The sequence below is a fragment of the Microcaecilia unicolor genome, chromosome 1 (assembly GCF_901765095.1).
Source record: "Microcaecilia unicolor chromosome 1, aMicUni1.1, whole genome shotgun sequence".
Classification (NCBI taxonomy): domain Eukaryota; kingdom Metazoa; phylum Chordata; class Amphibia; order Gymnophiona; family Siphonopidae; genus Microcaecilia; species Microcaecilia unicolor.
Genome location: NC_044031.1, coordinates 502,381,465 through 502,398,965, shown reverse-complemented (window position 1 = coordinate 502,398,965; position 17,501 = coordinate 502,381,465). Strand labels below are relative to the sequence as shown.

The 17,501-nt window shown below is 39.9% G+C and overlaps 1 protein-coding gene across 2 annotated transcripts in view; it reads left to right on the top strand.

Annotated features, from left to right (window-relative positions):
* The window catches only part of ASPH (aspartate beta-hydroxylase), a 438,964-nt gene that overhangs the window by 414,981 nt on the left and 6,482 nt on the right, over positions 1-17,501 (top strand). For both annotated transcript variants that reach the window (XM_030214873.1, XM_030214866.1), the window contains 3 exons: positions 1,966-2,101; positions 4,841-4,932; positions 5,890-6,023. In XM_030214873.1, coding sequence (XP_030070733.1) covers positions 1,966-2,101; positions 4,841-4,932; positions 5,890-6,023 — 362 coding nt within the window. The remainder of the gene's footprint in view (positions 1-1,965; positions 2,102-4,840; positions 4,933-5,889; positions 6,024-17,501) is intronic.

Here is a 17,501-nt window from a genome sequence, read left to right as displayed (position 1 = left end):
GGAGGGGCATGGGCAGGTCAGTGACATTCACTAAAGATGTGCACAGTATTACTGAATACCGGGCATCCGCTTCTAACTTAGGGCCTCTTTTACAAAGCCACGCTACCGATTCTTGGTGCGGCAAATGAAAGGAAGCCCATTCAATTCCTACGGGCTTCCTCTCATTTGCCGCATGGGAATTGCTTGCGCGGCTTTGTAAAAGAAGCCCTTACACACCAGAATTTATACCAGATTTCAGTTGGTATAAATACTTGTTCCCAAAGTTTGGAGCAGAAATCGTCTCTAAGCACTGTTCTACATGGTTGCTCACCAAATTATTTTTTTTTTGTGCTATATACAGAAATGCATTGCTAAAACTGTTGCTCAAAAATTGTTGGTTTTTAACACTTGTTGCTCACACGAAAAAAGAAACTTGCACACACCAGGCCACTCCTTAGAGGAAACGAAACCAAAGCTCGGAATAGACTCTACTGAATTCTTCCCCTCTACGATTCCCCAATGTGCCTATAACACATGAACCTTATTTGTCTACTACAACTCTCTGTATTTGTTTCACTACCGGAAATGGTGATTGCCTCTCCGGTACTATGTAAGCCACATTGAGCCTGCAAATAGGTGGGAAAATGTGGGATACAAATGTAACAAATAAATAAATAAACGTTGGCAGGCACTACTGCCAGGCTCCTGTGGTAGTGCCAGACTAGTGTGTGGGAAAGTGGTGGTACGTGTACTGCTGCTTTCTAAAAGGGGCCCTAAATTATATGTGTCCTTGCAGCATTTGTGCAACTGTAGTTACACCATTGGCTGCTATGTGGTTACATAAATGTAAGGTCTGCTAACGCTAGGTTATGCTAGCATTCTGTAATGGAATTTGGACTTCCAGAGGCTCTCACTGCACAGCATCAGGCACCTACTACTATTACTTAACATTTCTAGAGTGCTACTAGGGTTACGCAGCGCTGTACAGTTTAACAAAAAAGGACAGTCCCTGCTCAAAGGAGCTTACACTGCCAGATTCTTTATATTGCATCTTAATTTCCACAATATAATCTGTAACAATGTGCATAACATAATTGGTAAACTAGTTATTTTGCACTGTCGATTGGATGTTAAGCACTTAGCACTAACTGGCATTAATTAAGATTTACACATACAACATGCTAAGTGTATTCTGTAATGTGGTGCGCGTAAATTCTAATTCGTATAGTTGAAAAGGGGTGTGGCCCTGGGCGGAGCGTGGGTGTTTCTAAAATCTATGTGTATTGTTATAGAATGCACCTGCTCTATGTCTAATTTATTTCTCGGGATTTACGCCAAGTAAAACATGGCATAATTGACCACGACTAAATTTAGTTGCGTGGACCAGCGCTCGGTGTATTCTATATACCAAGCAGAAATTTAAGCCTACATAAGTACATAAGTAATGCCACACTAGGAAAAGACCAATGGTCCATCGAGCCCAGCATCCTATCCACGACAGCGGCCAATCCAGGCCAAGGGCACCTGGCAAGCTTCCCAAACGTACAAACATTCTATACATGTTATTCCCGGAATTGTGGATTTTTTCCAAGTCCATTTAGTAGCGGTTTATGGACTTGTCCTTTAGGAAACCGTCTAACCCCTTTTTAAACTATTCCTATAAAATTTAGGCATACTTTAGAGAATACACCTAGGCATATTTTTTCCCTTGTTTCCTGAAATTTAGCCCTTATCTTTTAGCTCTGCTGGTGGAACACCTCTCATTCCTTCCCTCTTCTGTTCACATAATTTTTGGCCAGACTTTGACTTGTGAGGCCAAAAATTATGCTGTCTCCAGGTTTGGATTTTAAAGATATACAATTCAGCGTCAAATTGTTCTGAATATCAACTTCTTGGTACTGAGTGCCCTAGGGACACAGCTAAATAAACCGTATCTATATTAAGTCTAAATAGGCAGCTCTGATTTGTCAATTTTCTTTCTTACAGTCTTTGGAGAGACATTGGAAACTCATTCGTGATGAAGGACTTGCTGTGATGGATAAAGCTAAAGGCCTTTTCATTCCTGAAGATGAAAATCTGCGAGAAAAAGGAGACTGGAGTCAGTATACATTGTGGCAACAAGGTAATTAACACCATTGTAGTTTCTTTCTGTTTCAGTGAGCTAAATTGGTCTTATGATGCTTATCAATATTAGAACTGATTCCCACAAGAAAGCCTCACTAATCACCAAAATAGTGGGAAATATACACTCACAACAGATCTTCGTGCAACCTTCTTAGTAGTCATAACATCTTATTAACATGCTTTTATCACTTTTTTCTTCTTATTTCTTTATATAAAAAATGGAGGAAAAAAGGCATCAGGAGTAAAAGGCTCAAAGCTACAATGGTGATATGAACTATGGCTATGTACAAATATCACCATTCATTTCAACACTTGCAGCGCCTTCCAACTTGAACCAATCATCAGCCAAAACCTTCCTCCTAACCTTTACTCAAAATCACTTTTTATGTTGCTGAAGTTGCCACTAACACTGCAAACTGCATAACATTGCCTTTAAAACCAACATGCAGGAGACGAAGGAAGTATTTAATTTCAGCTTAGCTTGGTGAAGAATCCCAACGGGAACCTGTTTCACCACAGGGCAGGCTTCTTCAGGAGATTTTTTTCACAATTATTTCAGATACTTCCTGCATAAACTCACGACATGCTGCCAGGCAATATGATGCTTAACCATGCTGTCATTTCAGCCAATGAAATACGGAAAGAAAACTAAAATACACAGATCCATCTACTGCTTAAGCTGTATGATCATATAGGACCAGATTCAGTAAATGATGGTGAAAATTAGACGCTGGGACAGAGTGCTCCGGGATGAGTGCTGTTTATAGAATAGCACGTACCACGGGACTTACACCAACCAAAACCTGGTGTAAATCCTGGTGCGCAAGTTGAGCGCACGACCCCAGTGTTCTAAAACACTGTGCACAACATTTTGGTGCGCCCCTGACCTGCCCATGGCCACAACCCCTTTTGGGTTGCATGCTATCGGACTTGGGTGCGCAGTGTTATAGATAGCATGCTGACAAATGCATGTGCAGATTTCAATTGGTGCCAATTAACATCAGTAATTGATTGTTAGCATCCAATTATTGTCTGTTAATGACTCATTAACCTATTAAGCAATGCGTGCATATCAGGATCGCGCTCAAATTTTGGTGTGCAAATTTTAGCAACCTTTATAGAATCTGAGGGATAAAATGTAGTTCTTTAACAAGTTACTTATATGTGCACGTCATGAAAACTATTTTGTTCCGAGATTAATACTGCATTATGTTAATTTTCTGGAATTCTCTACATATAATTGTTCTGTTGTACACTCCTAGGTTTCATACCCTAGCTTACTTTTTGTAATCCGCCTTGAACCCTGTGTGGATATATGCAGAATATAGGAGACAAATATAGTGTTGACATTTTCTGCCTAAGAATACACCTACCCGCGAAAACACCAGTAAGGCATCTAACTGGTATTTTACAAATACGCACTCAATGGCATAGTGTGTATTTGTAAGGGTGGGCATTCACATAGATGGGCCATAGGCAGGGTTGATATTAACCTTGATTTCTCTTTGACCTGAAAATGGCAAGGACAAATTAAGATCAGGTATGCGTATGACGTATCACATTACCATATGTAATGAGTTTATCTTGTTGGGCAGACTAGATGGACCGTACAGGTCTTTATCTGCCATCATCTATCTTCACCTCACATTTCAAACGGAGGGTTTTCTTGGCTGTTACTCTTTGCTCGTTATCTCTAGCCCGTGTATGTTGATGGATCTGCACTTCTCTCCATCCCTACCGCTTAGCCTCCCAACTTTTTTGTTTCTCATATACTGTAAGCTTTTCTCAGAAAATGGAACAGCATCTTCCTGTAATCTTGCCCTTTAAGGGAAAGTACTCTGTGTGCTAAAATCTATATCTGCAGGGGACAGTTTCCGAGAATTACAAGGGACAATTAGAAAGAGAGTTTTAAAAAGAGTTAAAGACCTTATATGCAAAGCTGCTTTTAAATCTTAACACTTATTTTCCGGTTTAATACCCATGTTGTTTTTAAACATCTACCAGAATAATTGAAACTCCCTAACCTCTTATTTTTCCTGTTTGTCCATCTTGAATAGGCTGTAAGCTCTGTGGAGCAAGGACTGCCTCTTTCATATATGTGCATGGTACTGACCAGCTTTCTGGGGTACAAGGTGGGGAGGGTGGAGGTAGACTGATTGGTTTGCTGAAATGTGAAAGCTAGCTGGGCAGGGGGCCTGACTGGTTTCCTTGGTGGTGAGAGCTAGCTGAGATGGGGGTGACTGATTTAAGGGAGGATGGACACTGGTAGGAAGGAACTGACTAGATGAGAGACTGGGTGACCACAAGACAGAGGGAGGAGAGAGAGAGTGAGATTGGGTGATGGCAGGATGGGGGGAAGGGGGAGAGAGAGTGAAACTGGGTGACCACAGGGCAGAGAGAGAGAAAGAGCAAGACTAAGTGACAACAGGTTGGGAGAAAGAGAGAGAGAGAGAGTGAGACTAGGTGACTACAAGGCAGAGGGAGAGAAAGAGAGAGAAAATTTGGAGGAGAAGAGAAGCTGCTGTCATGTATCTCTGCCAGTGGCGTTCAGGAGTTCATTAAGGATCTGGTTTACTAATATTCCTTTTGTCTAGGATCCTTATAAATAGTAAATAAGGCCCTAAAGATGCTGGCATAGACCTTAGAAGAGATCCCCGCACAGTGTGCTGGTGTCATCTCTGATGCTAATAATCTCAACTGTTTTACTAATTCCAATTTTTTTGTGTACTTTTTGCAGGGAAAAAAAATGAAAATGCTTGCAGTGCAGCCCCCGGAACATGTGGTTTACTAGAAAGGTTTCCAGAATCTACGGGATGCAGACGAGGCCAGGTAAGTTCATTAACCACAAAACCATTATGTACATTTTTATAGAAGTAAATGTTAATAAACATAAAAATATATGTGTGGTATGCTTGTGCCAGGATAAGAGAATGCCAAGTTGCCATAGGGGATCTTCATGTTATTCTCTATAGAATTAGTAAACTGTTCCTTATTGAAGAATTTATTTTATTTATTTGATATTTGTATCTCACTTTATCCGGATATAAGTATCCAGTTCAATGTGGCTAACATTTAAAAAAATTGAATACATTGAAATTTTAAGAGATACAAAAAAGGTGAATTACATGAAAGCAAAGATTAATATACAATAAAGAAAATTAGCATTACCAATACATCTTATTTAACTTTGTAGGATCATAGTTTTGAAGTTTAATTAAAATGAAAGTTGTATATCATATCTGATTAGGATATTACTCTTGCTGTGAACTGCTTTGAAGACTTTGTTAAGGGCCCTGTTTATTAAGGCACGTTATTGTTTTTAACGCGCCTACAATTACCGCGCACGTTAACCATGTAGGTGCCTATAGGGATATTGTAGACGCGTACATGGTTAATATGCGTGAAAAACACAAACGCACCTATAACGCGGCTTAGCAAACAGGGCCATAAATGCAGTATAGAAGTATCGGAATAGAATAGAATAGAACATATTGAAAAGGAAGGCTTTCAGGAATTTACGGAAGGTTAGGTAATTATTGATGAGTCCTACTTCTCTTAGAATAGAATTCTACCATTTTGTACCCAAATGAGAAAAATCCTAAGTTAGTATAGACTTATATTTGATATTTTTGTAACTGGGGAAGTGAAGCATGAGGTAATCCATTGCACCTGTTGTGGCATTATGAGTAGGTAGGTCTATCATGTCCATCGTGTAGTCTGGGCCAAACCATATATGACTTTATAAATAAATGTACAAGTTTTTGAAATGTGTCTGTTTCTTTTCAGATCAAGTACTCAGTCATGCATCCAGGAACCCATGTGTGGCCCCATACGGGGCCAACAAATTGTAGGCTGAGGATGCACTTGGGCTTGGTGGTGCCCAAAAAAGGGTGCCAAATCCGATGTGCCAATGAGACCAGGTATTTTCTAAACTCTTCCCATTCTTAGTCCATGCTCTATATATGTATCCTCTTTGTTAATATACTTGTTATTAGACTGCTTCATTAGCTTGCTCCAGGTTCCTTCTGTTGGGCCTTTTATTTCAAGTCAGGGGCATTTTTAACTCCCTAACCTGCTGTCCTACTGTAAGGTACTCCACACCTTGAATGATAAAATATAAACATTTAGAACTACATTTTCAAATGCATATATTATTTCAGCTTGTGTTTGGGATTAATGTCATGTATTACAAAGATCCACTTGATTCATAAGAACATAAGAGTTGCCATACTGGGACAGACCAAAGGGCCATCAAGCCCAGTATCCTGTTTCCAACAGTGGCCAATCCAGATCACATGTACCTGACAAGATCCCAAAAGAGCAAAACAGATTTTATGTTGCTTATTCCACAATGAAGCTGTGAATTTTCTCAAGTCCTTCTTAACAATGGACTATTGACTTTTCTTTTTATGAATGTGTCCAAACCTTTTTAAACCCTGCTAAGCTAACTGCTTTTACCACATTCTCTGACAACGAATTCCAGAGTATAATTACACGTTCAGGGCCCGATTCTATATATGGCACCAAAATTAACACGCAGTAGGCAATCACACCTAAGCGTAACCTAAATACCGCACAAGAATACGCTTAGGCATAGTTCTTGCGACTAAATCTACACACATCCTTAATCTTCATTTCCCCAACTGCAAAGGTCTGAAATACAAATTAACACACGCCTCCACCTTCTCGTACATGAGCACGCAACTCTGGAACGCGCTACCATGCTATTTGAAGGCAACCTATGAACTGACTAACTTCCGTAAACTACTAAAGACTCATCTCTTTGAAAAGATGTACCACAAAGAATAAAATATGTAATATCTCCAAATACACCTATAAACGTCGTAACACGTCCATTGTTTTCACAATGTCTCTCTTACGCCAGTATATTCTATTCCTAATGTCTGATAATGTCTTCTGTATTACTACTATCTCGTATTCCTAATGTCTGTCAGTGTCTTCTGTAATGCCACTATCTTGTACTTCATGACCATGTAACCCAAAATCCTTCTGTAAAACCAAATGTATATCTCTTGCTATTTCCATTATCCATGATATATTGTAAGCCACATTGAGCCTGCAAAGAGGTGGGAAAACGTGGGATACAAATACAATAAATAAATAAATCCATTTACGCCAATGAAAAGCTGGTGTAAATCCCTGCGCGTAGGTTTATGCGCACTGGCCCATATTTTATCAGCACAAACAATTTTTCAGAAGCTTATATTTAAGGGCACAGAACGTGTGCTCGCATGTTTTGTTTGTCATGTGCAAAGGAGCTGCGTTTATGGCAAAACCTTTGTGCGCATGCACCAGGTGTGTTCCTCCCCCTTTGCTTTTGGTTTAATAGCACAAACTTTGAATGTAATTTGCTTTGAGCACTGGTTAGCTAGTCTTCTGTGCTGTTGGCTTAGCGCCAGAGCTTTGATCATCGGCCCCATGTTAAGGGAAATATGCATGTCTTTATTTATTTTAAAAGTGTATAATCTGCCTAAGGTTCAAAGTGCAAATGCATAAAACATGTACAATACATTGCATCACAAACATCACATATAATCATTCCACTCCAAATGCTGCCCTACAAATATAAACTTTCAATAATGTATGAAAAACTTAAAATATCTACAATAGCCATCAAATCATCAAGTACTGCATTCCATAGTTGAGATGCATAAAACATAAATGCTGTCTGTAATTAACCAACATTTACAGAAGGAATAAGAAGTGAATTCATAGATATAATCTAACTGCACAATTAGCAGAAAATCATAGCAACAGCGAAAGCAAGAAATCATGACAAATTTTGTTTGATCTTAAAATCATTAATAATACCCTATACTGAATATAGCATTCAATGGGTTGTTATTATTTATTTATTTATTAATATTTATTACTGTTTTTTGAAGAAATTCATACAAGATGGTATAAGCAAGAATAAGACAGACAATTGCAATAGATAAGTACAGCAGAAAAAATATTCAAACAACAATACACACTGAGGGCAATTCTGTAACTGGTCGTCTACTTTTAGATGCCCGTGTGGTGAAAGCCTATTCTTTAATGATATCTAAGTGCCCAGATTTTGTTATAGAATACTAGCATAACATGGAATCAGTGCATCTAAAATTTAGGCACTCGCAGTGACGTCGGCCACAGATCTGGCATAATTGCAGGTGCCTAAATGTGGCAAAGTTGTGCATAACTTCTGTTGATTTGGGAAGAAGAATAAAATAAAACCAAGTATGATAGGAGATTTAAGCATTAACTGCTGGATTCTATATGTTGCACCTAAATGCAAGCATATTCCATAACAATGCATGTAACTTAATTGGCTTAACAAGCCAATTAGCATTATTAACAGCACTTAACAAGCAATAATGAGCACTAATTGGCAATAATTAGAATTTACACATATAACTCGCTAAACGTATGCTGTAATGAACTGCGCCTAAGTTCTAAAGTGTACAGTTCAAAAGGGGTGGGGAAATGGGTGTTTCGTAGGCATTCCCAAATTTACACACGTTGCTATAGAATATGGCCCGGTCCGCGTAAATCTAAACGCAGGGATTTACACCACATTTTCGTTGATGTAAATGGATGCACATAGTTTTAGGTGCTGGGATATCAACTAAGCATATTCTATGTACCGCACCTAAATCTTATAGAATATGCTTAGGTGAAAATGATAAGAAGCAAACAAGTCGAGCGGAAGATATCCAGAAGGACCAGACTAAAGTCACGGATGTTAAAAGCCACAATGATTTATTGGGACCCAACACGGTCCGTGTTTTGGCCAAAAAGGCCTTCTTCAGGGGTCTTCAAATTCGGCAGATACGGATAATCCTTCCAAAAGTACTTAATAAGCAAAACGATCTGGACAATACCAAGAAAAAGCTTCAGGAGAGTTCAATACTTTGGGGACTTCCTCACACCCAAGGGATTTCAGCCTGCTTCAGTACTTTAGGGACCTCTCTTACCCAAGGGTTTTCAGCCTGCAACTGCTTCTCTCTCTCTGTATCTGCCGAATTTGAAGACCCCTAAAGAAGGCCTTTTTGGCCCAATAAATCATTGTGGCTTTTAACATCTGGTCCTTCTGGATATCTTCCGCTCGACTTGTTGGCTTCTTGTGTGTTTTTGCGGGAGATTTGGGCTCTCTTTGTTGTTCTAGGTGAAAATGATTTCAGGCTAACAGGCCTGTAATTCCCAAAATCCTCCTACCGCTCTTATGCGGGAGACCACATCTTCTATTCTCCAGTCATCTGGTACTACTCCAGACTCTAAGGAAGCATTGAAAAGGTCAAACACAGTCGTCAGAACTTCTCTGAGTTCCTTGAGCACCCTCATATGTATCCCATCAGGCCCCATCGTTTTGCCTATTTTTAGTTTAGCTAGCTCCTCACGAAAGTCTTCTGAGAATTGGTCCCAGTCTACCACAAATCCATTCCCAGTAGCATTTGTTTTCTGCAGTTCTATCCCCACCTTTCATCTATGAACACAGAACAGAAATAATTGTTAAGCAGTTCAGCTTTATCCTTATCAGCTTCTACATATTCATCCCCATAACCCTTGAGCCTCACAATGCCATTTTGGCACTTCCAACTATCACTTACATATCTAAAAAATGTCTTGTCCCCCAATTTTACTGTATTGGTTATCTTTTCTTTCATTTGCACCTTTGCTTTCCTGGCAGCTTTTCTAGCTTCTCTTAGCTTTTACAGGTATTTTTGCCTGTCTTCCTCTTTCTTCAATCTCTTGTAATTTATGAAGGCTAACCTTTTTTCCCTTACCTTTTCAGCTACGTTTGAGAACCAAAGCGGCCTTCTTTTCCTCTTACTTTTATGTACTTTTCTAGCATAAAGGTTTGCCACCTTTAAAATAGCTCCTAGTCAATGTTGGAGCCTGTACACGACCTGATATTGAATATTGGTAGCTCAGTTCTGCCGCAGGTGTCAGCAGCTCAAAAACCACAAACTGCCACAAGCTTAATGTTGTCCCCATAGTCTCCAGAATCTTAATGGAACAGAACCAAATTTGGCAGTGGAGGAAAAACAGATGCTTTTAAAGAAACTATTTTGTATTTTGTTGAAATGGCATAGTAGTGCTTAAAGCCCACCACTGAGATCAACATTGGGCTAGACCTGACAAGAGGTTCTGGAGAAAATGTCCATAAAAAATTGTCCAAACCCCAGCCAGTCAGTTTTTCATGTTATCTGCAATGAAGATTCAGAAGATTGATCTGCATGCACTGCTTCCACGTCATTCAAATTTTTCTCATGCATTTCAGTGTGGATATCCAGAAAACCTGACTGTCTGGGGTTCCCCCAGGGCAGATTTGGGAACCATTGGGTTAGGGAATTGCTCCTTTCAAATCATGTCTCCTCCCCACTGTCGTCACAGACACACACAGAGCTAACAAAGATATACCCCTTCCCTATTAACAAACACATGCAAATATATACAGACAGACAGAGGAATTTGGCAATAAATCCATGAGGCATGCTCCACATGCATTCCCCATGAATCGCTCCCCCCCCCCCCACCACCACTGCCTCACTCCCAACTCAGCTATATTTTAATTTTCTTGTTCTAAATTATATCATAAAGCTCAGTGACTGTATAACTTTCCTAATAGTTGCTATGTATAGCTATGTATAGCAACACCCAGTAATGTGTCCAGCTTCTCCTACATAAGTACACAACTATGGAATGCACTACCAAACGCCTTGAAAACAACATATGACCACCTAAACTTCCGGAAACTGCTAAAAACGAACTTGTTCAAAAAGGCATACCCTAGCAATCCAACCTAGATGCCTTAACCCAGCGGCATAACGAAACCAAGGCTAGAACTGGACATAATTTTACTCTTCTTCCTTACGATTCCCAATGTGCCTATCACACATTGACCTTTGCTCTATCACTACCTCACTCTGTATTTGTTCAAACCGGTATGTAAGCCACATTGAGCCTGCAAATAGGTGGGAAAATGTGGGATACAAATGTAACAAATAATTTGATACTGGTTGCTAGGTACCAGTGGCGTAGCCAAGGGTGGACTTGGGTGGGCCCATGCCCACCCACTTTGGGTTCAGGCCCACCCAGTAGCAGCATACCTATGATGTGGCTGGCAGGGATCCCCAAGCCCCACCAGCCGAAAACTCCCAACAAGTGTCCCTCCTGCATACCTTGTAAGTAGCAGATCTTCGCCTGCAGTGAGCAGTGACATACATACTGCTCGCACCGGCCCCACAGCCTTCCCTCTGATGTACTTCTGCCTAGGCGGAAACAGGAAGCTGCATCAGAGGGAAGGGTGTGGGGCCAACATGAGCAGTGTGTATTAGTTGCTGCTCGATGCTGGTGAAAATCTACTATTTAAAAGGTATATGGGAGAGGGGGGATGTTTGAGAGACCATATGGCATGCAGGCGAGAGAAGGAGAGACCAAATCACGTGTGGGACGGGGCAAGGTTCTTCTGCCCACCCATCTTGGGCTCAGGCCCACCCAAAATTGGGTGTCTGGTTACGCCCCTTCTAGGTACACTATCCCTTACTGGTAGTAAAGCATGGCATTACCTGTTGCCCTGCAACAGTGGCATGCTGTGGTTGAACTGTAAAATTCATCCTTTGAAATCTGTTGACAGTAGCATCTAGGGGAAGATTCTATATATGGCACATGGAAAATCTGCACATAATGGAAGTACTTCTGAAGCAGAAGATTGTGAGGTTTCTAGAATCAAATGTGCTGCAGGTCCTGAGACATCATGGCTTCACTAAAGGCAGGTCTTGTCAGTCAAATCTGATTGATTTCTTTGACAGGGTGACCAAACTGTTTGGATATGAGAGGGGCTCTAGATGTGGTTTACTTGATTTTAGCAAAGTCATTGACATGGTTCTGCATAGGCAATTGATAAATAAGCTGGGTGCCCTTGCTGTGGACCCTAAAGTGACTGACTTGGTTAAAAACTAGTTAAGCGGAAGGAGACGGAGGGTAGTGGTAAATGGAATTTGCTCCAAGGAAAAAGATATACCGTAGGGATCTGTCCTTTGGCCGGCTCTTTTTAACATCTTTGTGAGTGATATTGCTGATGATACAAAACTCTTTAATAGGGTAGACACCCCAGAGGGTGTAGATAGCATGAGTTGGAATCTAGCAAAGCTTGAGGAATGGTCCAACAATTGGCAACTAAGATTTAATGAGAGGTCATGGGATGAAGTTAAAAGGTTATAGACTGAGGAGTAATCTAAGGAAACACTATTTTATAGAAAGGGTAGTGGACGCATGCAGTAGCCTCCTGGTGGAGGTGGTGGAAAAAAGGACTGTGTCTGAATTTAAGAAAATGCAGGGCAGACACATGGGATCTCTTAGAGAAAGGAGGAGATAGTGGATGCTGAAGATGGGCAAACTGGATATGCTATTTGTCCGTTATCTGCCGTCATGTTTCTATGTGCAGTCAACCAGAAGTTATCTGGGCATTGACTGATATTCAGATTGTTGTCCAGTTAGCTCAGTAGATAAAAGTAATGACAGCCTTTATTTCTGTCCAAACTTTATCCACTTACTTACCCAGTTAGTGGACTGAATATCGCCGCTATCCTGTTAAGTACCGGCTCTGCGTAAGCTCTTCCCACACCTGCACTGTTCAGGTTCCACCCACAGACCACAACTGCACTGTCCAGATAGTGTCAGAGGTAGTTAGTGGTGATATTCAATGGCATTGTCCGTTTAACTGCTGCTGAATATGAGCATTTAGCCTCTCACAGGTGATTTAACCGGACAAGGGGTTTTCCTTTCCAGTTATATCACGTTGAATATTGACCCCTTTATTTTGTTCCCAAATGGACAGACAATAGACTGTTACCCCTTGGCGTAATTTCTTTACATCATTTTAGTGGGTTGGAAAGACTAAAAAAGGAGTTCCTTTGCGCTCAGGGAGAGGAAGGAACTGAATTCCACCCCTTAGCAGAGTACCACACCCTCAAGCCTAGAAAAGTCTGAATAAAAGACAGCTAAAGGAGCTCAAGGTGAGTTCCAGCTGGCAGAACATAGACATATTGATCAGAAAGTCTACAGCCAGATGCTCTATTCACAGGGACGTGACCAAAGGAATTATAATAAAATGTAAAGAGTGGAGGATCAGAATCTTCTGTTGGGTCCTTTGCTATGGTACTGCAACAAACAGAGGAAAATGAAAGCAAAATACAAGACACACAGGTGAAATCAGCATTTGGAGATGATCTTATAGGGCCAAAGTAACAGCTAGAGGATTACCCCATGACATTGAAAATTTACCTAACAATGGTTACTTGACTTCACAAAGCACATAATCCATTAAGCTGAATGCATGTGCTTTACAAACACTAGAATAATCTGGGTAGTACAACTATATTATTTGCCTAAAATTCATAGGGCTTTCTTTGCACTGGCTGTACCTCTGTATTATATTTGTGATGTGCATTTTACCACTGGCTTTTATCAGGTACTCAGTGATCATAGATCAACCTACATCATTTCCCAAAAAGCATAGTAGATGGTCAGGTTAGATAAACATGAACTAGCAACTCAAGGGAGAGCCAATAGAGTTTACATTTCTCCTTTGTTGAAGGATAAAAAGAAACTAGGATCCCACGGTACAAGACTGACTGGAAGAATGCCCCCACCACACATTTCGTGTCTTCAGCTGGAAGGATGAATGGATGTTTCTCAGTTCCCACTTGACACTGAAACTTAAGGTCTTTGCTAGCATTAATTGTGCTGTGCAGGAGACACCCTCCTCTACCTCTGTTCCCTCTTTGTGTTGTCTCTGTGACAGTGGTGGGTTTTAAGACCAGTTAACTGAACAGAGTATTCATTATTATGCCATTTATCCAAAATACAAAATAGTTTCTTTAGAAGCAGCCATTGTTTTTTCCTCTTTGTTAGAAGTAAACATCCGTGTGAAAGAAAAGTGCCAATGCTTTGTGTCACTGCTTTTCCATACTGGATGTTCTTCAATGTTTTCTGCATACTGGTATGCTAATTTACGACCCTCTTAAGATAATCTGTATTTTTTTTAGTAGCCTTTTCCCTCTTCTCTTAAGTGGCTCATCTGTGGTTGTATGTTTTAGATAATTACCAACTTCCCATGCAAATATCCTCTAATAGCGCTTCACTAGTCTTTATGGTCATGCAAATCTAGGAATACCTCTGCACCAGCCCCATTGAACAAACTTTGGGTTTCAGTGAAAATCAGAAATGTGGCCATCATTGCCTTTTTTGTGATGTGAATACATTTTGTATATTTTGCTTTTGCTCTACAGTGTTTTAGTTGACCAGCAGTATCTGAAGCTTCATACTGGACATGAAGACTTAGATAAAAGAGTTTCTTTTTTCCGATTTATATTCTGAACAACAAAAAGTGAGCAGATGTCTTTTTTTCCTTTCAAACACGCTCAGTTAAAAAAAGAAATGTTTCAACTCATTTACTTTCTTTTACTTCTCCTGAGAATGATCTCACAATTTAAAAAGGAAATTGAGCATCAGCAGTGCCTCAATCAACATGACATATCCCTGCATTCTAGATAGCTCTCATGGTCCCAGCAACACTTCTCTTTCCCAGATCAGAGCACCCTTCTGCCTAAGGATATTAACAGAAAGAATAAATTATCTCCCACTCAGATAATGTTTTTAAGTTTAAAAATAAATAACTACACATCACCAATATTTTTGCTAAGATTTTTCAGCCCACAGCTAGTGCCACCATAGTATACATTGTTTGGTATCTACAGAGTGAAAATGTGGATTTGCACTTGAAATGTTTCTTTTGCTGGTTTTGGAGATCATTAAGGGGGCCTTTTACAAAGCCACACTAGCGTTTTTAGCTCACGGTAAAAATCAGCTGGCGGTAAAAAACGCTAGCGTAACTTTGTAAAAGACCCCTTAGTACCAATAGGAATACGTACACAGAAACATCACCAGGAGGAGGATATGTAGCAGAAAATGGCTGTACAGATTATATGAAAAACCTTGAACAGCAGATGATTTGATGCTCCTAGAGATTAAGCCTTCTCAAATATTAATAATCCTGCAAGTGCATCTGAAGAGGCTTGAGACTTTGTGCCAGGAACACATGATTAAAGAATTCTGTCACCTAGTCAGTGCTTCAGCTAATACTGTGTTCCAGTCTCACCAATTAATGCCTCCTTTTAAGTTATCAACAAAGCCAAAAGAGAGGGTATACAGTATACACAAAAAGCACACAGTAGAAAAAAGATCACAACTGGGCCTTCAAGACTGAGACAACAGGAGTCCTTTATTAAGATAAGACCAGACACGGGCCGTGTTTCGGCGTAAACAATGCCTGCCTCAGGGGTCTAGCAATAAAACACATATAAAGCATAACAACTTAATCAATAATAAAAACAGAAATAAAAATAAATCTAGATGTAAAGTTAAATAATAAGAGCATCACCACAGATAATATAAAAAGCAAGTATGCAGCTTAAAAAACAGACTTCACTATAGATAATATATATAAAAGGCAAGTATACAAATCGCTAAAAAAACGAGTATAAAATCCTAATAGTAAATGAATAATAAATTAGGAACCCAAAATTAACATCAATCTCCAAAAATAATGCACATATATAATATATGGTAAACATCTATATCCAATTAAATCAAATACAAAATCTTTAAGTTCACAGATATAATGTACACTGACATAGGTAGACATTAGTAATATGTGTTCCCTTTTTGGTTTGAGAAAATGTTTTTAACACTGCATGCATTGTGGGTGATATGTGAAGTTTATACAATCTAGTCACTGTTAAGTAACAATACTTAATTATTCAAATTCATAGTGATTGAATAATTGCAGGTAATTCTTACCTAGGTGAAACTGCAAGATATACAGGTAGAGAATTTGATTCCTATAGAGAAACGAAACAGATCAGCAGGGATTGGACGAGCAGCATAAAGCGAAACATCCAGGACAAAGTAGTTATAGTCCACAAAAAGAGCACAATGATCTTAGGTGATACTACCATGACAAAATCATAATATGGTCTATCTCAGGCTTCCATATAAAGTCTCCGTTTACTATAATCAACAGCTTAAGTGGAACAAGAAAAAAACGTTATTTATATAGTAGATCAATGTTTTGAGCTAATGTGTCTATAATACAGTGAAACCTCGGTTTTCGTTGACTTCGGAGTTCGTCGTTTTCGGTTTTCGTCAAATTTGTTAGCGAAAAATTTGTCTCGGTTTTCGTTGGCGTGCCCACGCTGCTAATTTTGTGGAACACTTATTATTAATTTGGATCAATCAAAAACAGTTAGATGGCTATTCTGTTTCTGAGGCCATCATATGTGAAAAGGCCAGACTGTTGTATGCTGATCTCATTAAGAACATGCCTGGGACAAGTGCTAGTTTACTAAGTGATTTTAAGGCCACCAGAGGGTGGTTCGAAAAATTCAAGAGGCGCACTGGCATACACAGTGTTACTAGGCATGGCGAAGGTGCGAGTTTGGACAAGTCTGGTGCCGACAAATTTGTGTCCAAATTCAAAGATTATGTAGAGGCTGGAGGATTCATCCCCCAACAAGTCTTCAACAGTGATGAAACTGGCCTGTTTTGGAAGAAAATGCCAAAGAGAACGTTCATTACACAGGAGGAAAAGGCACTGCCAGGACATGAGCCTATGAAAGATAGGCTAACTGTTTTGTTGTGTGGTAATGCTAGTGGTGATTGTAAAGTGAAGCCCTTACTAGTGTACCATTCAGAAACTCCTAGAGTATTTAGCAGAAACGGTGTGATCAAAAGTAAATTGTGTGTGATGTGGAGGGCAAACAAGAAAGCATGGGTCACGAGGCCAATTTTCATTGAGTGGATGAATGAAGTGTTTGGCCCGAGTGTGAAAAAATACCTCCAGGATAATCATTTGCCCCTTAAATGCCTCCTGTTAATGGACAATGCTCCTGCACATCCTCCAGGTTTGGAAGATGCATTGTTTGAGCAGTTCAGTTTTATCACTGTGAAGTTCTTGCCCCCTAATACCACACCACTCATCCACCCATGGACCAGAATGTCATTTCCAATTTCAAGAAACTGTACACAAAAGCATTGTTTCAAAGGTGCTTTGAGGTGACATCAGATACAGAATTGTCCTTAAGCGAGTTCTAGAAAAACCATTTCAACATTCTCAACTGCATTAGCCTCATAGATAAGGCTTGGCAGGGAGTGACATCTAGGACGATGAACTGTGGCTGGAAGAAATTATGGCCAGGATGTGTGCATGAGAGAGATTTAGAGGGGTTAGAGCCTTCACCTGATGACCCTACACATGTTTTGCAGTCAGTTGTTTATTTGGGGAAGTCCATAGGTTTGGAGGTGAGTGGTGAGGATGTGGAACAGTTGGTGGA